At 43.0% G+C, this 25,896-nt stretch overlaps 1 protein-coding gene across 1 annotated transcript in view; it reads right to left on the bottom strand.

The window, feature by feature from the left end:
- gpr39 (G protein-coupled receptor 39) overlaps positions 1–24,545 on the bottom strand; it is an 88,278-nt gene extending 63,733 nt beyond the window's left edge. Inside the window, exon 1 of the mRNA XM_080199311.1 lies at positions 23,479–24,545. Within this exon, the coding sequence (XP_080055437.1) occupies positions 23,479–24,277 (799 nt within the window). The 5' untranslated portion in view covers positions 24,278–24,545. The remainder of the gene's footprint in view (positions 1–23,478) is intronic.
- Between the last annotated feature and the right edge of the window lie 1,351 nt (positions 24,546–25,896).

The following is a 25,896-nucleotide window of genomic DNA, read 5'->3' as shown; positions in this document are numbered from 1 at the left end:
AGAATGAGAGACTGAATGCTGGAGGCAAGAAATAGATAGCCTTTCAAATGGCAAGTTTTACTATTATGTTGCCTGAGGATGTGAGAGAGGAGGATAGAATTGCCTATTCACATATGGGGCAATATTCTAGGCAGATGGATTTCAGATTTATGGTAGGAACTGCTAAAAGGATGGGGAGAATTTGGCATGAAAGAGAAATTGAGATTCAAGGCAAAAATAGGAATGTAGATGTAAGACCGCTTTTTGAAATGGTCATGAGACTAAGGAGACAATGTTACAGCAGTTCATGCTGGTGGAATTTTCACATCCCGCTGCAGTGAATGGAGATTTGACGGCACCAAATTCTCTGACATTGCTGCGGCGGGAATGTGAAATGGCCAGTAAGATTGCGTCCACAGAATATTGACGTATAAAGGGGCAGGGGATCAGACCATGCTTTCAGGCAGATGACATATTATCAGGGTTGACATGTCATCTGTTGCAATTCCAGCATAGCTCAGGCATGGCAGATTGTGACAATCCTCATCAAATGACCTATGCTTCAAGTCAGGTTGCTTATGCACTCCTCCCCCTTTCCACCACTTTATTGTCAACTGTATCTTCAGCTGCCTGGATCCCAGGTCTGAAATTCCCTCCCTACACCTACTGCTTCTTTACCTTTTCCTCTTCTGTTAAGGTTCTATTGAAATCCACCTCTATGGGCAAACTTTTGGACACCCCTCCTCAGATCTCCTTCTTTTGGCTTCCTTTGATTTGATTTGATTTGATATATTATTGTCGCATGTATTAACATACAGTGAAAAGCATTGTTTCTTGTGCACTATACTGACAAAACATACCATTCATAGAGAAGGAAACAAGAGAGTGCAGAATGTACTGTTACAATCTTAGCTAGGGTGGAGAGAAAGATCAGCTTAATGCAAGGTAAGTCCATTCAAAAGTCGACAGCAGCAGGGAAGAAAATGTTGGTTGGTACGTGACCTCAGACTTTTGTATCTTTTTCCCAAAGGAAGAAGGTCCAGAATGTCCATGGTCCGTGGGGTCCTTAATTGGCTATTTTGCCAAGGCAGCAGGACGTGTAGACAGAATCAATGGATGGGAGGCTGGTTTGCGAGATGGATTGAGTTACATTCACAACCTTTCGTAGTTCCTTGTGATCTTGGGAAGAGTAGGAGCCACACCAAGCTGTGATACAGCCAGAAAGAATGCTTTCTGTGGTGCATCTGTAACTGTTGATGAGAGTCGTAGCTGACATGCCAAATTTCCTTAGCCTTCTGAGAAAGTAGAGGCATTGGTGGGCTTTCTTAACTATAGTGTCGGCATGGGGGTACCAGGACAGGTTGTTGGTGATCTGGACAACTAAGAACTTGAAGTGCTTAACCCTTTCTACTTTGTTCACATTGATGTAGACAGGAGCATGTTCTCCTTTATGCTCTCTGAAGTCGATGACAATCTCTTTCACTTTGTTGACATTGAGGGAGAGATTATTGTTGCTTCACCGGTTCACCAGATTCTCTATCTCATTCCTGTACTCTGTCTAATCAATGTTTGAGATCTGACCCACTGCAGTGGTGTCATCAGCAAAGTTGAAAATCAATTTGGAGGGGAATTTGGCCGCACGGTCATAGGTGAATAAGGAGTATAGTAGGGGGCTGAGAACACAGCCTTGTGGGGGACCGGTGTTGAGGATGATCATGGCGGAGGTGTTGTTGTCTATCCTTACTGATTGTGGTCTGTGAGTTAGGAAGTTCAGGATCCAGTGGCAGAGAGAGGTGCTGAGGCCCAGGCCTCAGAGTTTGGAGATGAATTTCATGGGAATAATAGTGTTGAAGGCTGAGCTGTAGTCAATAAATAGGAGTCTGACATAGGTGTCCTTGTTATCTAGGTGTTGCAGGGTTGAATGCAGGGCCAGGGAAATGGCATCTGCTGTGGACCTGTTGCAGCGGTAGGCAGTGGATCCAGGTAATCTGGGAGGCTGGAATTGATTCATGCCATGACTAACCTTTCGAAGCACTTCATAATGATGGATATCAGAACCACTGGCTGATAGTCATGAAGACATGCTGCTTGGTTTTTCTTAGGTACTGGGATGATAGTTTTGTCTGGTTATGTCTCTGCAAAGTTCCTTCTGCCTCTGGCTCTACTAGCAAGGCCATCACAACTGATCCCCATTACTGGCGACAAGCTGTGATTCTCACAGGAGAGAACATCTTCTGGCAAGGCCACAGAGGCATTTGATCCTGGCAATTCCACCCTGAGCTCATTAAATCTATGCAAAACAGGTTTAAAATATATTTAAATAATTTATTCAGCCTCGTGCCAGAAATGGGTGCAAGGGTGACCTTGCCGGACATCCAGTGCTGGTAAGATTGTGAGAGGCGAGAAATCAGGCGTGAGCCTGTTTTCTTGGCTCTCACATGATCTTACCGCTCACCCCATCCATCGGCGCAAAGTGAAAGCTGGGCTATGCAGCTGATAGCCGATTTTCAGTCAGAACCTGACACTTTGGAAAAAATGAGCAAATTCTACCCTTGATTTCCAATTTCCTTTCCCCTGTTTGGATCTGACAATGTTTCCACTCCCTTCTTCAATGTATCGACTGTGGTGATTCAGAAAATCAAATGAGTCAGAGTTAAAGACTATTATTGCGGCTGAAAAGTGACAGTTGAATTAAACCGAGAAGTCATTGCTTCTCGTATTCATTGAAAAAGCGGAATGCGTAATGTGTTTAGACGCCTTATGCATATCTTTCAGAAATACGCACATATATATGGCTTATTATAATGTCTTAACTGTAACACTGACTTTTCAAAACTTTGATTTTATAAAGGGACCTTAAAAGAATACAATGTGCTATTATTACATTTCAATAAATGTTTCCGAAATGATTTATTTGGCACATTTGTTATATTAAATGGTTGTGAGATGAGCAATGATGCTATTATCATGTGTTAGTAAGTAAATTAATGAAGTGATGTAGATGAAGTGAAATCATCAATCAGGTTAATGCACACTGTGCATGCTGATTTCCAACACAAAATGTGTACGCATCATTATTTACAAGTGTTTAAAGTCAACCACAACAGAGATTCTCATTGAAATAGTTGAGTTCAGATACATTTCCATTACTGATTTTGAATAAGCATGTCTCGACTGTAGAATTTATGAAGAAGGTTCAAATGCTGAGTAGATGTCTGGTGATTGTGTCTCACAAATATCCATGTAACACCTGATTTAGGACTGTATTTTACAATAGAAAACAACAAATAGATAAACACATATTATGAATTAATTTCCTTTAGGGCATTTGTCAGTGTTGAAAAGCTATTCAAATGGACGCATGCATTGCAAATATCAGGTTAACTCAGATACAGACTGAAATTGTCATGGGGCAGCAAGCACCTGCATTGAAGTGGGGAGGAAATTCCAGCAATGATCACAGGGACAGGGAGGGAGATGCTGGTGATGATGTGGAGGTGGGGGGGAGTGAGGTGCTGGCAATGATGTGGGTTGGGGTGGGTGGAGAGCGAGATGCTGGTGATGATGGAGGGATGTGATGGGGCGTGGGCAGTGTGGCGGGAAAGAGGGGAATGGGAGCCCTTGATACCTCCATGGTAGGGCAGGGTGGGAAGGTTATTTTTTGTAAAGTCAAATATGGGAACACATCAAAGTCACAAATGGGTCCTGCAAATCAATAATCTATTCAGCTTTTGATGAAGTTCAGAACTGTACTTCTGATGTCAACTGACTTGCCCTCACCACAGTATTACTGTGAAGAGATTATGAATCCTGACAACATTCTGGCAATAGTACTGAAAATTTGTGGAAATATAATGTTGTGGTTATAACAGAGACCTCACTCATAGAAGAGCAGAACTGGGTGGTAAGTATTCTTGGATATAAAGTGTTCAGGAAAGGTAGGAAAGAAGGAAAAGGAGCAGTGGCAGTATTGATTGAGAAGAGCACTGGGGCAAGGGCTGAATCTATTTGGCTCTAGCTAAGGAATATTGCTTGCTGTTGTCTATAGGCCACTATAGGGTCCCCTAAACAAGATATTTGAATCATCGATAATCATGGGTAAGGTGCCTGAAGATTGGAGAGTGGCAAATGTTGTGCCTTTGTTTAAAAAGGAGAAGCCTGGGAACGACAGGTCGGTTAGCCTCACATCTACAGTGGGTAATTTGTTGGAAGGTATTTTAAGAGACAGGATCTACAGGCATTTAGAGATGCAAGGGCTGATTAGGGACAGTCAGCATGGCTTTGTGAGTGGAAAATCATGTCTCACAAATTTGAGTTTTTTGAAGGGGTAACCAAGAAGATAGATGACGTCAGTGCAGTTGATGTTGTCAACATAGACTTTAGCAAGGCCTTTGATAAGGTACTGCATGGTAGGTTGTTGCATAAAGTTAAATCTCATGGGATCCAGGGAGAGGTACCTAAATGGATACAAAATTGGCTTCTTGACAGGGGCCAGAGGATGGTTGTAGAGAGTTGTTTTTCAACCTGGAGATGTGTGACCAGTGGTGTGCCTCAGGGATCAGTGCTGGGCCCACTGTTATTTGTCATTTACATTAATGATTTGGATGAGAATATAGGGGGCACAGTTAGTAAGTTTGCAGAGGACACCAAGATTGGTGGCATAGTGGACAGTGAGGAAGGCTATCTCCAATTGCAGAGGGATCTTGATCAATTGTGCCAGTGGGCTGACGAATGGCGGTTGGAGTTTAATTTAGACAAATGTGAGGTAATGCATTTTGGTAGATTGAACCAGGGCAGGACTTATTCAGTTCATGGTAGGGCATTGGGCAGAGTTATAGAACAAAGATATCTAGGGGTACAGGTTCAAAACTCCTTGATAGTGGAGTGACAGATGGGCAGAGTGGTGAAGAAGGCTTTCGGCATGCTTGGTTTCATTGGTCAGAACATTGAATACATGAGTTGAGATGTCTAGTTGAAGTTGTACAAGACATTGGTAAGGCCACACTTGGAATACTGTGTACAGTTCTGGTCACCCTATTATAGAAAGGATATTATTAAACTAGAAAGAGTGCAAAAAAAGATTTACTAGGATGCTACTGGGAATTGAGTTATAAGGAGAGGCTGAATGGACTGGGACATTTTTCTCTGGAGTGTAGGAGGCTGAGGGGTGACCTTACAGAGGTCTAAAAATTAATGAGGGGCATAGACAAGATAGATAGTTAATATCTTTTCCCAAAGGTAAGGGAGTCTAAAACCAGAGGGCATAGGTTTAAGGCGAGAGAGGAGAGATACAAAAGTATCCAGAGGGGCAAGTTTCTCGTACTGAGCGTGGTAAGTGTCTGGAACAAGCTGCCAGAGGTAGTAGTAGAGGTGGGTACAATTTTATCTTTTGAAAAACATTTAGATAGTTACATGGGTACAATGGGTATCGAGGGAAATGGGCCAAATGTGGGCAATTGGGATTAGTATAACCTGTTTAAAAACAAGGGCGGCATGGACAAGTTGGGCCGAAGGGCCTGTTTCCATGCTGTAAACCTCTATGACTCCATGACTCTGTCTGGTGTAAATGATATCGATGAACAAATTTGAAAGAAAATTACAGAGAATTGCAAAAATTGTAGAGTAGTTATGCTGCGGGACTTCAATTATCTGAATATAGACTGGAATATTGGTAATGTGAAGGGCAAAAGAGTGGAAAGATTGGCAGAATGTTGCCAGTCCAGTGAAAGGGGAGACACTGTAAATCTGGTTCTTCGGAATGAGGTGGTCTAAGTAGATTAAATATTAATTCGAGAACGTTAAGGGGACAGTAATCATTATAACATTTAAATTGACTATGGGAAAGGACAAAGTACAATATAGAGTAAGAATAATTGACTGGAAGGTGGCCAACTTCAATGGAATGAGCTCAACTGTAACACAGCATTGAACGGCTACTGTCTCCACTTCCACTGCAGCACAAGAAGAAGAGGTAGATATCTCTGTGCGCAACTCCTTCGTATACTGAAGACAACCAATGCTGTTCCAACCTGAGGATGTGATAGGGAAAATGCTCTCTCAAGAATCTGGGTGAATCTTATTTCCTGTTGAGAGCTTTATTCCCTCTCTTCCTCTTTCTTTGAGAAGTTTGTCCTCATCTGTGTTCCTCCTGCTCATTTTCTCTGTCATGTTGCGGGCCAAAAGGACAGAAACTATAGCATCCATAACTTGGTGCAAGTGTATTCAACAGAAATGAGAATCAAGACTTTCACCACATGCCACATGTGGACCTGGGTTCAATTCCCACTTCGGGTCACTATCTGTGCGGACTTTGCACATTTGCCCCGTGTCTGCGTGGGTTTCCTCTGGGTGCTTCAGTTTCCTCCCACGGTCCAAAGATGTGTGGTTAAATGGATTGGCCAAGCTAAATTGATGCCTACTGTCTGGGGGAACAGCATGGTAAATATGTGGGGATACGGGGAATTGATCTATGTAGGATTGTTACTGGTACAGGCTTGATGGGCTGAATGGCCTCCTTCTGCATTGTAGGGATCTATGATTCTAGTGCTGGGAGCAGCACTGAAAAGGATCCTTCCTGCTGCTGAATGCCTCATCAGTTATGTGAAGTTAAGAAAGATTTTAACTGGAATATTAAGATCAAAAAATACCCTGCTACCGTCAAATGGGTGTTACAAGCTGAATGACATAAAGATCAACCTCCTCCTTTCCAGTGAATGTTTTCATCAGTGTAAGATGGTGACCAATGCAACTTGCACCAGAACCATGAATGTACGGAACTTGATCACAAAATAGCACCTATATCACCAACAATATGGGCGTGACTCATGCATATTTTATGGCTAGTATATATGTTTTCCTACAACACAATAGTCACAACTTGTGTGAAATTTAAACATAAGCAAATGCTCTTTATTGATGCAGATAAATCTTGACTTTATGTGATAGCACACGATTGGTGATAGTGAGACAGCATTATTTAATGGAAATAATGAACAGGAGAGATATAATTGGCTGGCTTTCATCCATGTGCACAGTCACCCGATATCAAGATTTACTTTTGGACTCTGATATCAGCATTGGGATCTGCCCCAGGGTAATGAAAAAGTTTTTGCATCCGCAACATTAAGTGGCCAAATGTTTATTGATCATACAATTAAAAAAACTCAACACATACTACAATAATGATGAAATGCCAGTTAGATTTCCTTTTCTTTTGTGTTAATGCCAGTCCCTGGCTGCGCTGTTTTCAATTAGCCTTTTTTTAAGAGGACTATTGGGACCACCCAAAGAGAGCAGTGCAAATTTCCTAATGTTTGAATTGTGCTAACTAGGAGAATCAAATGTTGGCTATTGGATTAATATCAAGGGGGAGTGGAAGTATTGACCACAAAATTCAGCTCCTTTGGGCAGGATTTTTAACATAAGAACATAAGAAATAGGAGCAGGAGTAGGCCATCTAGCCCTTTGAGCCTGCCCCGCCATTCAATAAGATCATGGCTGATCTGTCATGGCTCAGTTCCACTTTCCCGCCCTCTCCCCATAACCCTTAATCCCCTCTCTTATCAAAAACCCATCAACCCGCGTCTTAAAAATATTTAGCGAGGCAGCCTCCACCACTTCAACGGGCAGAGAATTCCAGAGATTCACCACCCTTTGAGTGAAGAAGTTCCTCCTCAACTCCGTTCTAAACCGCCCCCCCCCTTTATCTTGAGGCTGTGCCCCCTAGTCCTACTGTCTTTTTTGAGCGGGAAGAGTCTCTCCACCTCTATCCTATCCATCCCATTCATCATCTTATACGTCTCAATGAGATCTCCCCTCATTCTTCTAAACTCTAACGAGTACAAGCCTAGTTTATTCAGCCTCTCCTCATAGCTCAACCCCCTCAACTCCGGTATCAGCCTAGTAAACCTCCTCTGCACTCCCTCCAAGGCCAAAATATCCTTGCGCAGGTGCGGCACCCAAAACTGCACACAGTACTCCAGCTGCGGCCTCACCAATGCCCTATACAGCCGCAGCAAGACCTCCCTACTTTTATATTCAATCCCCTTCGCTATGAAGGCCAGCATCCCATTCGCCTTCCTGACCACCTGCTGCGCCTGCAAGCTGGGTTTTTGCGACTCATGCACAAGGACCCCGAGGTCCCTCTGCACCGTCGCCTGCTGCAGTTTTTCGCCCCGTAAGTAATAGTCCTTCCTACCATTCTTCCTACCAAAGTGGACCACCTCACACCTGCCAACATTAAATTCCATTTGCCATTTCCTGGCCCATTCGCCCAGCCTATCTAGATCCTTCTGCAGACTCTCCACACCCTCCGCACAATTTGCCGTTCCCCCAATCTTGGTGTCATCAGCAAATTTCGACACCCTACACTCGGTTCCCTCCTCCAGATCATCTATATAAATGGTAAAAAGCTGAGGCCCCAGCACCGACCCCTGGGGCACTCCACTAGTCACCATCCGCCATTCCGAATAGCACCCGTTGACCCCCACTCTCTGCCTCCTATTTGACAACCAGTCCTCTATCCACGCTAACACCCTATCCCCAACTCCATGTCCCCTGACCATCTGCAATAACCTCTTGTGAGGTACCTTGTCAAATGCCTTCTGAAAATCAAGAAAGACCACATCCACCGGCTCTCCTCTATCCACTGCCCTAGACACATCCTCATAGAACTCCAGTAAATTTGTCAGACACGACTTCCCTTTAATGAAACCGTGCTGCGTCTGCTCTATCAAGCAATTCCCTTCAAGATGCCTCGCAATTTCCTCCTTAATGACGGATTCTAACATTTTACCTACCACAGACGTTAAACTAACCGGCCTATAATTCCCCGCCTTTTGCCTGGCACCCTTCTTAAACAACGGCGTAACATTAGCCATTTTCCAATCTTCCGGCACTTCCCCGGAATCCAGCGACGTCTGGAAAATAATCACCAAGGCATCCACTATAACCTCCGCCATTTCTTTCAGAACCCTCGGATGCATTCCATCCGGTCCTGGGGACTTGTCCACAATCAGCCCCTCCAGTCTGTCGAGCACCGCCTCTCTAGTAACAGTAATGTCATTAAGACCCTCCAGTCCTACCACCTTTCCATCGCTAACACCCGGCAAACTATTCACGTCCTCCTCCGTGAAGACAGAAACAAAAACGTTATTCAATACCTTAGCCATATCCCCATCCCCTACCACTAGGCCCCCTTTCTCATCCTCTAAAGGACCAACGTTCACCCTAGCCAGCCTCTTCCTTTTTATATATTTATAAAAACTCTTGCTATCCTTTTTTATATTAAGCGCTAGCCCAGCTTCATAGTTTCTCCTACCCTTCCTTATCAACTTCTTTGTCAATCTTTGTTGACATTTAAACCTCTCCCAATCCTTTTCTCGCCCACTACTCTTAGCTACTCGAAACGCCTCCGCTTTTAATTTAACACTTTCCTTCACCTCCTTCGTTATCCACGGCTTATTACCTCTCCTCCTACGGTCCTTTTTGACCATCGGAATAAATTTCTGCTGAGCACCAAGAAAGATCTCCTTAAAGATCCGCCACTGCGCCTCAGCAGACCCTCCCTCCAATGCGCTCCCCCAGTCCACATTCGCCAATTCTTCTCTCATCCTACCGTACTCCCCTCTATTCAAACAAAGGACGCGTGTCCGGGAACCCACTTTCTCCTGCTCCATCTGCACCAGAAACTCCACCATACAATGATCACTCTCCCCAAGAGGATCCTTCACCGCAAGGTCCCTAATTCTACCTGCCTCATTACATAGCACCAGATCCAAGACAGCTCGCTCCCTCGTCGGCTCCAACACACACTGTTCAAGGAAATTATCCCGGCAGCATTCCAAGAACTCCTCCTCGAGCCCACCGCGTCCAACATGGGTCGACCAATCAATATGCAGATTGAAATCCCCCATAACTACGGCCGTCCCATTCCTGCACGCCGCACTTATTTGCGCGTTAACTGCCCGCCCCACCTCCAGATCATTATTCGGGGGCCTATAGACAACACCCACCAGTGTCTTCCTCCCTTTGCTGTTCCTAATCTCCACCCACAACGATTCCACGTTCTGCTCTTTGGCTCCAATATCATTCCTTGCTACCACCTTGGTGCTATCCTTAATCAGCAGAGCTACGCCACCCCCTCTTTCCTCCTGCCTATCCTTCCTAAACACTTGATACCCCTGGACATTCAGCTCCCAGTCCCTGTCACCTTGCAGCCACGTCTCTGTAATGGCCACCAGATCGTATCCATTTGTGTTGATCTGCGCCACCAGCTCATCCACTTTATTCCGAATGCTTCGCGCATTCAGATAAAGCGCTTTCATCCCAGCCTTCACCTGGACCCTATTTGCCGTAATGCCACCAACCATACTCACGCCCCCTACTCCCTCTATTCTCTCTATTTTTCCATCCTGCCTACCTCAGGAATTTTACCGGGCGGGACATAACCTTGCAAAACCTGTTGACCTCGGGCAGGATTTTTCTGTTTTGGGGAGAACGCAGCCAGAAAATCCAGCTCGCAGTGTTTGATTTTGATTTTTGATGTTTTGGTTCCAAACACCTCAAACGTGAACCATTCTGGATGACATTTCAGTGTGGGGATTATGTGCACAGAGAAGGCACATGTTAGAAGTATATAGGGCAGCAGATTGTGGTGTCAATCACTCCAGATAACACCATTTTTAAACACACACATTGAATAGGCGGGGGAGGAGGTGGCAGACTGATATTGTCACTAGCAATCAGGGTTCAAATCCCACCATGGCAGCTGGTGAAAGTTAGATTCAATAAGAAGCTGGGATTAATGGGGACAATGAAATTAATTTTGATTGTTGTAAAAAAAATCTTGTTTTACTAATGCCTTTTAGGGAAGGAAATTCTGCCACCCTGACCTGGCCTACATGTGACTCCAGATCCACAGCAATGTGACTGATTCTTAACTGCCCTCCGAAATGGCCAAGCAAGACACCCAGTTCAATGGCATTTAGGGTTGGACAATAATTTCTGGCCTTGCCAACAACACTACAGGAAATAAGGTAACACGAGGTGAAGGAATTTGTTCTGATGTCAAGGATTCTGCATAGACCTCTTGTTATTAGTCCGGGGTGCAGTAGTATGCAAAGTCCTTGGATTTCAACGTGATAGGGAATATAAGCAGAGAATCATGCAAGTCAATACCAGGTATCCTGGCAGTCACCATAATGCCTTCATTCTGCAGAAGTCCACTTAACCATCTGCTCTTGAACCACCAGGACAAACAGGTTACAGGGCAACATGGATTATTATGTCCAAAGATATGCAGGTTTAGGTAGATTGGTCTTGCTAAATTGCCACTTAGTGTCCAAAGTTGTGTAGGTTAGGTGGATTAACCATGGTAAATGCATAGGGTCATGGGGATAGGGTAGAGGGGAGTACTCGGGTGGGAAGCTCTTTCAGGGAGTTGGTGCAGACTCAATGGACCAAATGGACCCTTTCTGCACTATAGAGTTTCTATGGTTCTATGGTTCTATCTGCTGACCACGTATGGCTATTTGTGTATGTATATAATGCAAAATCTGAATAAATCATTTCAATTGCGTACATGAGCTCCATGTAATGCACAGTTTCTTCTTTTCCTGCAAAGGTATCAGTCTGGCAATGAGGATTGGATATGGGTTCTCTAGTCAAACAAATTTGGATTGGAGAAGCTTTCAATAAACCAGCAAAGGAACTTGGCTTAAAAATGTGGTATAAGATAAAAGAATGTTCATAGACTAATCTTCAAATATGATTGCATCACAGATATCATTGGGTGTCTGGAAGAGTAGAGCCATGATCGAGTCTTTTATTGTACATGTAGAATGACGAGAGATGTTTTTCACTGCTAATAAAATTGACAGCGTTCCTGATAATCCAACTAATCAAGCAGGGGGAAAGGAGAAGGGCAATATTTTTGATGGAAGCACACTCAGTAATGAGTAAAATGTTCAAGAATTTGCTCAATACTGCTAAGCTAAAAGACATACCACTGTTGACATTTAGCCATAATTCTCTGGCCATTCATGCCTGCAGGATCCTGCAGTCTCATAAGCAGTGCATTCCCACCAGCGTGGGCTGAAGTCAAAGGGAATTCACATTGACAGCTGCGGGACCAGAAAATCCTGCCGCTAGCAAACAATGTGCCACCTCCCGTTGGTGGGAAACATACAGCTGGAAGGCAGAATAATCTCATCTATGATATAGGCTTGAGCAGCACTTCAATCCAAAACCATTGGAGATTATAGAAAGCTACCGACTTGGAACAAGGAATCATTTGCCCAATGAGGACACTGGAGACTTTATTGTGACCTGAAAATTGTAAGTTTGGGGAATTTCAAGTGAGGGAGATGCAGGGTAGATTTGTGCGTGGCTTAAAAAATGAATCTTCCATGGTAGGTTGCTGAAATTGCTAATGTTCATTTCTTTAACAGCATTGTCTATGGACATGACAGAAAATGCTAGAAAATCTCAACAGCCCTGACTGCATTTGTGGAGGGAGAAGGGAGCTAACATTTTGAATGTTAGCTCTATTCTCTTTCTCCACAGATGCTGTCAAACATGCTGAGATTTTCCAGCATTTTCTGTTTTTGTTTGGATTCCAGCATCTGCAATATTTTGCTTTGGCCTGTTGAGGACATGTTCGGAACATGGTTTGAGAGAAGCCAGAGTTAACATTCCCTGGCCATCTGCTGAAGTAAATCAATTGTAGCTGTGTTGGCTGAGCATCCAGTGACGTAAGTTAATGGTAGCGGAGGTACAACAAAGTGCTGAGGTCAACTTTGGGTACAGAATGGCCCATTTATGAAGGAAGAATGTGAGAGCTGGAAGAAGAAGTGTCATTTTGCCAAGGCATGTTAGAAGGAAGTAAAGGGAGGAAGTGCTATCTGCAGGAAACAGCAGTCACTGTATACAGTTGTGGAACAACAGCAGGTCAATGAGGGGTCAGTTGAGATCCAGAAATCTGAAGCACGAGGAAGACCAATGGAAATTCACAAAGCACCGAAGTTGAAGTAGCAATGAATGGAGATGCGGCAAACATGAAAGTTGGCATGGATGCATCAGATAATAAGATTCTTGAATTGCTATACCATGAAACATTGAGTTAACATCAATCGGAGAAATCACAAATAGAATTCTGAAGTTGTGCAGGAGGGAATATTATCAAAATAGGAAATGTGTCAGTTTCAGTCACATCCAAGAAGCAATGTGAAAAATTGCTCATAGTTGTGGTGAAGGATGAAGGGTGAAAAGCCAGCATTGTTAGGGAGAATCTGCTTAAGTTAAATTAATTACACCAGTTTATTGCGGACCTCATCAGGTAACCTAAATTTTAAGAGTAGGTAGAGCATGAACTGAAAAGACTTGAGACTGAGAACAATGGATCAAACCTTCCATGGAGTGGCAATCATGATCAGATTGCTACTGTGCTCCTATTTTCCTACCTTGGACTGGAGCCCCACATTTTTCAGGCCTTCAACTAGGGCCTGCTGAGAATTGTGAAGTGTAGCTGCTCTTGGATTCCTTCTGTGTAGTACAGGAACATTGGGGAAAACAAAGCCATCCCTCCTTTTTATAGCACTAGCTGACATTTTCCAGTAAGTTTATATACCCAGTCAGTTAGGCAGGCAGAGAAGGCAAGCATATAAGGTTAGGGGGCAAAGAGTTGGGATAGGTTAGATAATTAGGTTTGGAGGTTAGAGGGTCATAGGGGATTGGAGGGTAAGGTAGTCAGGAGGTGGTGGACTAGTCAGAGGGTGGAGTGAGGTGGGGGATGGGGGTGGTTAGTCAGAGGGCCAGCGTAGGGACTCAAATTGTATAGTTTCCCAGGAATTAGAAATTGTGTTCACTCTTCTAACCTTTCCTGGGTAACTATGTCAGAACATTCCAAAGTCTCCAGTTTTGAATGGGAGTTTTGGAGGGCTCCAGATGCAGGGTAATTGCCCAATTTAAGTTGAGTTTCCTGGAAAATTCCCATGCGTAAATTCATGGGGATGCCTGAGGGGCTCCTTAGGGCTTCTTCCCGGGTACCTTCGGGATACGACCCTCTGGAGAATAGAAGATCTGGGCCATTATCTCTAAAGTACAACAGAGTATTTGAGCTACTCACATCGAGCTGCTACCAAAGACGGGGGTAGTGTAAGAATATTTGAGGATTATAATACCCAATATTTTGACAAACATAGAAGATGCATTCACAATGATGTCAGAAGGCCTTGTTTTTCAAACTTAGACCTGTCTAAGTATGCTTATCTGCATCTTGAATTAGATGGTGGGCCTAAGTCACCTTTGACTATTAATACACGTGGGTCTATTTCAGTCTCATGGGCTGTGATGTGATGTTCCTTCAGCCGCTGGATTTTCCTAAGGGTTGATGAAATAAATTTTGCAAGGAATTCAGAGAGTAGTGTGCTATTTAGATAACACATCTATTTCAGTTCCAAACAGAAAAATCCATGGTAACAGACTAAAAAAGGTGCTTTTTCACGGACTTTGGGCAAAGGCACACAGGTGTGACATGTTTCAGAGCTGTGCAGATTATTTGGGACACACAGTAGACAAAGATGGGTTTATATCCGACCAAGAATGGGGTTCAAGCAATAAGAAACACGCCACATCCTCAGAATATCTCTGAGCTGAGAACATTTTTGGGTGCAGTGAAATTCATACCAAATTTGGCAATCTTGTTGCATCCCTCAAAAAAATGTTCTTAAAGAATTGGACAAAGAAATGTGACAATGCATTCAATTTGATAGGTAGGAAATGGGATAAGGAGGTAGTGTGAAAATAGAGAGTTAGGTAGAAGACTAAAGTGCAAGACCTCGGTGTGGTAATTTCTGAACTATTACTAGTGCCATGTGCTAGCGAGACTAGGAATAGGAAGATTAAGCAGATGCTTGGCAGCTGCTGCAGGGAGCAGGGATTTAGATTTTTGGATCATTGGTATCTCTTCTGGGGAAGGGGTGACCTGTTCAAGAGGAATGGGTTACACCTGAACTGGAGATGGACTAATATTCTGGTGGAGAGTTTTGCTATACAGCCACTCAGGAGGGTTTAAACTAGTTTAGCAAGCCGGTGGGACCCAAAGCAGTAGGGAGACATAAGAGAAGGTTGAGGACAGCACAGAAGTTAAAGAAAACACATTAAATAGTAATGGCAGTGTCAGTAATGTTAGTACTAGACAGGTCAGGCAAAAATAGGGCAGAAAACAAGGGAAGTCCAGATTAAACTGCATTTATTGCAATGCAAGAGGTCTGACGGGCAAGGCGGATGAATTCAGGGTTTGGATGGGTACATGGGACAGGGATATTACAGCTATTATTGAAACATGGCTAAGGGAAGGACAGATTGGCAGCTCAATGTTCCAGGGTACTGATGCTATAGGAAAGATAGAACAGGAGGTAAGGGAGGAGGGAGAGTTGCACTTTTGATGAGAGAAAATATCACGGCAGTACAGAGAATGGATATATCCAAGGGTTCACCCACTGAGTCTTTATGGGTAGAACTGGGATAAAGGAGGAAGAAATCACTTTGATAGGGTTGTACTGTAGGCCCCCAAATAATCAACGGGAAATTGAAGAGCATAGGAGATTACAGATAGGTCCAAGAAAAATATGGTGTTAATAGAAGGGGATTTTAACTTTCCCAACATTGACTGGGGCAGCCATAGTATTAGAAAATTGGATGGAGAGAAATTTGTTGAGTGGATTCATGAGGAATTTCTCATTCAGTATGTGGATGGCCTGACTAGAGAGGGACCAAAACTTGACCTCCTCTTGGGAAATAAGGAAGGGCAGGTCACAGAGTCATAGAAATTTACAGCATGAAAACAGGCCCTTTGGCCCAACTTGTTCATGCTGCCCTTTTTTTTTAAACCCCAAAGCTATCCCAATTGCCTGCATTTGGCCCATATCCCTCTATACCCATCATACCCGTGTAACTGTCCAAATGCTTTTTAAAAGTCAAAATTGTACCCGCCTCTACTACTACCTCTGGTTTTGGCAGATAAGGCAATTGAAAATCCAAAGAGATTCCAGAAATACATAAAGGGCAAAAGAGTAACTAAGGAGAGGGTAGGGCCTCTGAAGGATCAACAAGATCATTTATGTGCAGATCCACAAGAGATGGGTGAGATCCTAAATGAATATTTCTCATCAGTATTTATTATTTAGAAAGGCACGGATGTTAGGGAACTTGGGGAAATAAATAGTGATGTCTTGAGGAGTGTACATATTACAGAGAAGGAGGTGCTGGAAGTCTTAAAGTGCATCAAGGTAGATAAATCCCTTGGACCCCAGAACATTGTAGGAGACTAGGGAGGAAATTGCAGGTCCCCTTGCAGAAACATTTGAATCATTGACAGCCACAGGTAGGGTGCCTGAATATTGGAGGGTGGCAAATGTGCTGCCTTTGTTAAAAAGGGCTGCAGGGAAAAGCCTAGGAACCATAGGCTGGTGAGCCTTATATCTGTAGTGGGTAAGATGTGAGAAGGTATTCTGACAGACAGGATCTACAGACATTTAGAGAAGCAAGGGCTGATTAGAGACAATCAGCATGGCTTTGTGAGTGGAAACTCATGTCTCACAAATTTGACTGAGTTTTTTGAAGGGATAACCAAGAAGGTCTATGAGGGCAGCTAGTTGATGTTGTCTACTTTAGAAGGCCTTTGACAAGATACCACATGGTAGGTTATTACTTAAGGCTAGATCTCACGGGATCCAGTGTGAGGTAGCTAAATGGATACAAAATTGGCTGGATGACAGAAGACAAAGGGTGGTTATAGAAGGTTGTTTTTCAAATTGGAGGCCTGTGACCATCAATGTGCCTCAGGGATCAGTGCTGGGCTCACTGTTATTTGTCATTTACATTAATGATTTGGATGAGAGTTTACGAGGCATGGTCAGTAAGTTTGCAGATGATACCAAGATTGGTGGCATAGTGGACAGTGAAGAAGCTTATTGAGGAATTGCAACAGGATCTCAATCAATTGGGCCAGTGGGCTGACAAATGGTAGATGGAGTTTAATTTAGATAAATGTGAGGTGATGCATTTTGGTAGAGTGAACCAGGGCAGGACTTACTCAGTTAATGGTAGGACGTTGAAGGTATTATACAACAAAGAGATCAAGGGGTAGGTGTTCATAGCTCCTTGCAATTGGTGTCACAGGTGAACAGAGTCGTGAAGAAGACATTCAACATGCTTTGTTTCATTAGTCAGAACATTGAATACAGGAGTTGAGACATCCTATTGAAGTTATACAAGACATTGGTAAGGCCACACTTGGAATACTGTATGCAGTTCTGGTCACCCTATTATGGAAAGAATATTATTAAACTAGAAAGAGTGCAGAAAAGATTTACTAAGATGCTACCGGGACTTGATGGTTTGAGTTATAAGGAGAGGCTGAATAGACTGGGAGGCTGAGGGGTGATTTTATAGAGGTCTATAAAATAATGAGCGGCATTGATCAGGTCAATATGTTTTCCCAAATGTAGGTTAGTCTAAAACTAGAGGCATAGGTCAAAAGTGAGAGGGGAGAGATACAAAAGGGTCCAGAGGGACAATTTTTTCACACAGAGGATGGTGAGTGTCTGGAAAAAGCTGCCAGAAATAATAGAACAGGCGGGTACAATCTTATATTTTGCAAAGCATTTAAGACAGTTACATGGGTAAGATGGTTATAGAGGGATATGGACCAAACTTGGGAAATTGGGACTAGCTTAGGGGCTAAAAACAAAGGGATGGCATGGACAAGTTGGACTGAAGAGCTTGTTTCCATGTTGTATACCTCTATGACTCTATGTAGAGGTCACCTGGTGAATAGTACAATACTTATACATTATGATGTGTCTCATAAAATTACACTAACATATGGGAGGGAAATCTCTCACCCCGCCTGCCACGGGAATTGTAGTGGGAGTGGGGGTGCGGGCAGACCACGCAAAGGTCCATTGACCTCAAACAGGGTTCTACTGTTTTGGGGCGAGCACGGCTAGAGAATCCTACTCATGATGCCTCTCCATATGGAATAGGTGCTGTCATCTCTCATGTGTTGGATAATGGTGATAAGAGGCAAACTGTTATTTGGCACACACCTCAGTGCCAATGAGTTGAATTATGCTCAGATAGAACATGAAGTATTGACTTTGATTTTTGGAGTAAGAAGATTTCATGAATGCTTGTATGCTGGTAGTTTCACAATTGAAACTGATCACAAGCCACTGATGGTTACTTTAGTCCACCTTAGCTGCAGGCTGAATGCTGAGATGGGCTTTGATTTTGTCTGCTAATTAGCATGACATTAAGTACAGATGAATGGAAGATCATTGTAATGCTGATGTGATGCTTAGATTACCCTCACCATCAAAGGTAGAACCCTACCTGGAAAAATAGCATTTTCTTTTTGCACATAAATGAGTTGCCATTCACAGTGGATGACATTGATAGAACATCTCACAAAAACCTGTAATGGCAAAAATAGACGACTATAATGCAAATGGGAGGCTAAAACAGATACTGGATTTAAAAATCAGGCCATATTTTATATCTAAGAATGATTTGTCAATTGATAACGGTTGAGTTTAACTTGATTTGATTTATTATTGTCACATGTATTAACATACAGTGAAAAGTATTGTTTCTTGCGCGCTAAACAGACAAAACATACCGTTCATAGAGAAGGAAACAAGAGAGTGCAGAATGCAGTGTTACATCATAGCTAGGGTGGTGAGAAAGATCAACTTAATACAAGATAAGTCCACCCAGTGCAGCAGGAAAGAAGCTATTCTTGAGTAGGTTGGTACGTGACCTCAGACTTTTGTATCTTTTTCCGAAAGGAAGGAAACAGAAGAGACAATGTCTGCAGTGTGTGGGGTCCTTAATTATGCTGGCTGCTTTGCCGAGGCAGTGGGAAATGTAGACCGAGTCAATGGATGGAAGGCTGGTTTGCATGATGGATTGGACTGCATTCACGACCTTTTGTAATTCCTTGCTGTCTTATTATTTGGGAATCCAGATTTACAATCCCTGAAAGGTACAGCTCGCAGTTGCTATGCAAATTACATGGTCAATACTATGTTTACGCTTGTCAATAAAACTAGTTATCTTTGGTGGCCAGGGTTAGATAAGGACGTAGGAGGCACTGTTGAAAATTGTAGAGTATGCCAAGAAATAGAAAGAAGCCGCCATCAATATCTTTACAAACATGAAAATGTCCAGCTAGAGTGTGGCAGAGGCTGCAGTGGATTCTGTAGAGTTTGAAGGCTAGGAGGAGGCTTGTATGAAGCATAAGCACTGTTGTGGAGCTGAATAGTTCCTTTCTGTGCAGTTAATACTTTGTAATGAGATGCTTCAAGTGAGATGGACGTGTTGGTTGCAAATACTCCATATATAATAATTAGGAGGGTTCAATGCAGAAAGTTATGGAAAATTGTGTGGAATCAGGATTCTGAAATATGTTATAAAGGAACAAGAATTTACAAAGAAAATGCAGTTAATGTCCACAGTAAGGTTGGTGAAAAGATGACCCAATTACTTCAACATATGCTCCCAAAGGTATTCAAGCCAAATGTATAATCTTAAAGGAAAAACTACAATAAATTTAAGTGAAGTTTTTTGGAACAAACTTTCCTGGAAGAAAATCGCTCATAAAGCGTAATATCAAACTTTGTTGGAGAAAAGATTTGCAAGCTCAGGCCATGATGGGTCAAGATCCTTCCCCAAGTTCTGAAAGAACTTAGATCACAAAGACACCTATATCAAACTCCTATTTGTTGACTATAGCTCAGCCTTCAAAACCATTATTCCTACGAAACTCATCTCTAAACTCTGTGACCTGGAGCTTGGCTCCTCCGTCTGTGACAGGATCCTGAACTTCCTAATCCACAGACCACAATCAGTAAGGATAGGTAACAACTTCACCTCCACAATCATCCTCAACACTGGTGCCCCATAAGGTTGTGTTCTCAGCCCCCTAGTTACTCCTTATACATCTATGACTGTGTAGCCAAATTCCCCTCCAACTCGATTTTCAAGTTTGCTGACAACACCATCGTAGTGGATCGGATCTCAAACAGTGATGAGACAGACGACAGAAATGAGGTAGAGAATCTGAGGAACAAGAGCGATAATAATATTCTCTCCCTCAATGTCAACAAAATGAAAGCAATCATCATCAACTTCAAGAAGCGTAGTGGAGAACATGGAAAACATGCCCCTGTCTACATTAATGGGAATGAAGTAGAAATGGTCAAAAGCTTCAAGTTTTTAGGTGTCCAGATCACCAACAGCCTGTCCTGGTCCCCCCATGCCAATACTACAGTTAAGAAAGCCCTCTAGCACCTCTATATTTTCAGCAGACTAAGGAAATTTGGCATGTCAGCTACAACTCTCACCAACTTTTACAGATGCACCATAGCAAGCATTCTTTCTGGTTGTATCACGGCTTGGTATGGCTCTTGCTCTAACCAAGACCACAAGAAACTACAAAAGATCGTGAATGTAGCCCAATCCATCATGCAAACCAGCATTCATTGACTCTGTCTACAAAGCAGCCAGCATAATTAAGGACCCCACGTACTCCGGACATTCTCTCTTCCACTTTCTCCCATCAGAAAAAGATACAAAAGTCTGCGGTCACGTGCTAACCAACTCAAGAACAGCTTCTTCCCTGCTGCCATCAGACTTTTGAATGGACTTAGTTGATCTTTTTCTACACCTTAGTTATGACTGTAACATTACAAATGAACTCTCTCGTTTCCTTCGTTATGAACGGTATGCTTAGTCTGCATAGCGTGCAAGGAACGCTGTATACTAATACATGTGACAATAATAAATCAAATCAAGAAAGTTTGGGTCAAAAAAAGAAGATATCCTCTTAGGCATAGGAAACCAATGATTAAGTTTGATTTGTAAATGAACGAGATAACAGGAATGTATATAATTCATATGGAGCTTCATCATTGGGTTACATTTTCATTAAGGAGGGGGGAGTGTATTAGCACCCTTTTGTGCCTATTCCTGTATGTATTAATATAAATCAAAACCAGCTCAGTTGGGTGTTTGAACGCCATGTGTCTCACAGAGTTTGTCCAGGAAAGCTATCACAGACTACATAGCTTAGGACTTCAGTGTGGAACCCATTTACAGGTGGACAGCATGCACACAATGAAAGCTATGAGGCCACAACAAATGCGATAGAGCAAAGCATTATTGAAACAATAGTTCCACTGTCCAGGAGACTGAGTGTCAACATTCGTGGCTGTCTGCTGCATTTGGAAGAGCCTCGCTTTCAGGATGGTACAGTTCTCACTACCAGCTAAATGGCAATGAAATAAGGAACAGGAGGAGGAGGAGAAGTGGGGGAAGAGGAAAGGAAGATGCAACAACCACAGGCCCTTTCTGGCTGGGGTATCCAAACTCAACTGACTGCTACAAGTAAATGGAACAACAATTCTCCATTCAGCCCCACACCTCAGCTTCCATCAGATAGTCACTAATGATCATAGCATCCTCTTGGCCACAATGCGATGGTAAAAACAAATATGAAAAGAACATTCTAAATCAAACTTTGAAATCAACATGTGCCAAATTGCATACAGATGTCAATGAATCACTCTTGCACATTCCTCATCTGCCTGTCTACCATTGAACTTTGCCTGGTCTAGTGCTCCTCTGCACATGTGGCTGCAGCATTGCTGCTGGAAAGTGGTGGGGAGATTGCAGATGAATGTGAAGGGTCACCTCATATGTTTCTGACTCTTGAAGATCCAGCTGCAGATTGCATCCAGTCCCCAGAAGCTTGTTGGTGGAGCCAGATGCAAAGGTAATTGGGGGTGGGGGATGGCGGCAGTGTACTGCTGGGTTAGGCTGGTACGCCCTGATGAGGAAGTTCAGGTGGATGGAGGGCCAGGTTGGAGAGGCAGTGGGGAGGGAAAGAGGGTTTGAAAGACCTTATGGGTGGCATGGTGGCACAGTGGTTGGCACAGTGATTAGCACTGCTGCTTCATAGCTCCAGGAACCTGGCACAGGTCACTGTCTGTGTGGAGTTTGCACAATCTCCTCGTGTCTACGTGGGTTTCCTCCAGATGTTCTGGTTGCCTCCCACAGTCCAAAGATGTGCGGGTTAGGTTGATTGGCCATACTAAAAAATTGCCCCTTAGCGTCCCGGGAGGTGTAGGTTAGAGGGATTAGTGGGTGAAATACGTAGAGATATGGGGATAGGGCCTGGGTGGGATTGTGGTTGGTGCAGACTTAATTGGCCAAATGGGCTAAATGGGTTAAATGGGCTGTTTCTGCACTGTAGGGATTCTATGATTCGAATGGCACAGGAGCCCCTAAAGGAGTTATACCTTCCCTACCCAGCCACCAACCAAATCAGTGAAAGCTGTCAGGTTGCATTCTTGGTGTTGGCCTTTCTCACTGATATGTATGTACTTCCCAAAGTAAGTCACAAAAGAACCACAGACTATGCTTCTAAATTAAACACGGGGGAACACTACTATAGGTGTTCACTGTCCCACAGTCAGAATCTAGACTGCTGAACTAGGTCCCACCTTTGGGAGAGCTAACCCCACTTCAGGATCAGATGACCTACACTCTTAAAGGGGCAATAGACACTCCAAACCCCCAACATACATAAATCACACTCACTGCAGGCTAAGTCCCAGCAATGGAAAGGGAGGAGGTCCTTCAATAGGCCCGACTCTGTCAATGAATCATAGAATCCCTACAGTGCAGAATGAGGCTATTTGGCTCATCGAGTCTGCGCCGACAAAACTCCCACCCTGACCCTATTCCTGTAACTTCACATATTTACCCTGCTAATCCCCTGACACTAGGGTCAATTTAGCCTGTCCAATCAACCTAACCCCCACATGTATGGACTGGGGGAAGAAACCGGAGAACCCGGAGGAAACCCATGCAGACACAGGGAGAATGTGCGAACTTCACACAGACAGTGACCCGAGGCCGGAATTGAACCCAGGTCCCTGGCGCAGTGCTAACCACTGTGCCACTGTGCTGCCCCACTCTGTAGAATTGAGGCAGCATTGTGAATGGAGGCTGGTGGGGGTGTGCAATGGTGGTAGCTGCCAGAAACAATAGCCATGTCATGGCACCCAGTTTTACAATTCACCCCTCTCCACCCCTTTCCCCACCTGACCCTAGGGGCTGGAAAATCCAGTTTCACAAATTCAAAAATGTAATGATGCAGCAAGCAATCAAATTTAAAAGCGTTGGGGAAATATTAAGGACAGTTCCACGATTTGGAGCATGAGAAGGAGGTGATATAAGTTATGTTACACATCATTGCATATCCCACTCATTTCCACCCTTCCACTCTTAAATTGCAGCCACGTGTTAGTACTAGCACAAATACAATATGAGAATAGCACTTGGCTTGGTTTACCCATCTATTCTCTTTAGTAAATTTAAAAAAACACAATGAAAACAACACCACACCATTAAAAATATTGAAGTACTTACCTAAAAATATAATGCTCTGTTTTCTGGATGTTTCTGAGGCTGTGCTCCCATGCTTTGGGACATCTTTACTTCCAGCATCAGACTTCATTCCAATTAGAGTTTTCATCATCATCCTGCACATAAATGCAACTGAGACAAGAATCACAACGTACAGAATGAAAGCACTGAAAACACTCAACTGGAATCCGATCTGATGGGAGCTGAGGTTGGTGCAAATAGTTATGTTTGAATCTCGGATGTCGCAGCTATTGTTGCGAGAACCTTTAAAAGCCTTTATTGGATCCTCCACCCCCATTGAAAAAAGGAGAGGCAAGGCCACACAAAATGAAGTCAGCCAGACAAAGCAGATCAGCTTCACCGTTCTTGAACCAGAGAACGACTTAAACTTGAGTGGATAGCAAATTGCAATGTAGCGCTCAAAACTCAAAGTAGCAACATGCAATATTGTGGCATAGCTACACGCTTCAAAGAGGAAATGATAAATCTTGCAGGCTGCGTCTTCAGTGGATCTTAAGAATGGATTCCATATCATAATGTACAATTCCACAGGAATTCCCATTAAAAGAACGAGTAAGTCCGCACAGGAAAGACTGGTCATGTGATCCGTAACACTCTTCTGAAGGTATCCTTTCCTTTGAAGAACATTTGCAACTTTTATGGTTAGGCTGTTTCCAAAAATGCCAGCCACAAAAATAATACTGTAAATTACTGTAAGGCCTATTTTGACTGATATGGACACATCAAATTCAGATACGTGCTGGTGGTTAAAAAAGGCTTCGCAGTTAACCTGACGTTCCATGATTAAAAATAATGAGGAAGGATTAATTTCCGATCAATTTAGAAAGGGAAAAAGAGGAACAAACCAGATGCTCTTTACAAAAAGACAGTCCAAATTGTAATCTGATCCAAGAGTTCCAATTAACAATTTACATCTAGTCAGAACAAAACAAAGTTCACCTTGCTGAATAGTGTGAGAAATCAATCCTTCTACTTGTTGTCCAAAGGTTAACTTGCTGAACTATTCAGTTCTCCCGTATTTTTTATTTTTTTGGCAAGCTCCTGGAAGTAGCTAGCGTGCCGTCAGATGCAAAATCTTTGAATATGAACTTCGGTAGATTCTGTTAAATATTAAGCACATAATCTCACAGTGACGTACCAGAAACTATGGAGCAATGAGCTCTGTCTGAGCCTTTCAACAAATCAGAATGGCTGGACACAGATGTGTAAACAAAGGTGGGGTGATAGGAAAGGAATGATTTCCTTTGCCCCTAAAGCTACAAGCCTATGCATGATCAGCCAAGAGCATTCTAAATATTATTGTAAACTCTCTCATGTTCTGCTTTACAGTTTCATCCAGCTAACATTATCTTTTCCAGATGAATTAACATTTGTTTTTTCTTGTGGGTGAGCCAGTGTTCTCTTTTTTAACTACATCTATAAGGTAATATTTCAAAAAATCAATAGAATTTCCACAAAGCAACAGCACATTTGAACCACTTAACTTTGTCATTGTGTATATACACAAGCCCCCTTCTACTTGAACTCTTGCCCTCCACCCCCATAGATTGTTCTATTCTTTTTACCTCTTGTTAAGCCACTAGATATAACAATGCTTTCTGCTTCATCGTCTCCATGTGGCTGACAGTTCCACATTCTGACTGCTTTCTGTGTAAAGAGGTTCCTCTTAAATACTTCAATTAATGTCCCAGTGGCTAACTTATATTTATCACCCCTGAGAGGGGGATGACCAACAAGCATAAACATCTACCCCATCGAACCTTTTTGATATACTTAAAGATCTTAATCTTCATCCTTACTTTTCCAGAGGGATAAGTCCCAGACTGTCCAATATTTCCTGAGAATTCCATTCCTATAGACATCCTTGGCATCCAAATGTGTTGTGTTTTTAAAGGCAAGCTGTCAACATTCACTGTCATTTCCCATCTGAAACTGGCCACAACTTCAGGTTTTAGCACATTAACTACTTAACATGAAATTGTGGTCTTGTCATTCACTGCTACAGCATAGGCTGCACTGAGGAACACCCCCTTCATCCAACCCAAGCCAGAAGTCAGAGAAATAAATTGACATGAAAATAAATTTCCCATTTTCTGCTCTCATGAAGCTGACAAAACCACTGACAAAACCGGTGAAAAAGTTAACTCTTGTTCAATAAAATGGAACAGGATTTTTAACACAAATCTGTGTAGCAACTTCGGTTGAACTATCAACCTGACCCTGATTTAAAAAAAACATATTTTGAGGGATGTTGTTAAGTTCCTCCATTATGATCATTACTAGATGTTTAGGGGCGGCACGGTGGCATAGTGGTTAGCACTGCTGCTTCACCATGCCAGGGATCCGGCTTGAGTCACTGTCTGTACAGAGTTTGCACATTCTCCCTGTGTCTGTGTGGGT

Source organism: Carcharhinus amblyrhynchos, chromosome 11 (genome assembly GCF_965287045.1).
Source record: "Carcharhinus amblyrhynchos chromosome 11, sCarAmb.v2.hapA, whole genome shotgun sequence".
NCBI lineage: Eukaryota > Metazoa > Chordata > Chondrichthyes > Carcharhiniformes > Carcharhinidae > Carcharhinus > Carcharhinus amblyrhynchos.
This window is presented reverse-complemented; position numbering and strand designations above follow the sequence as displayed.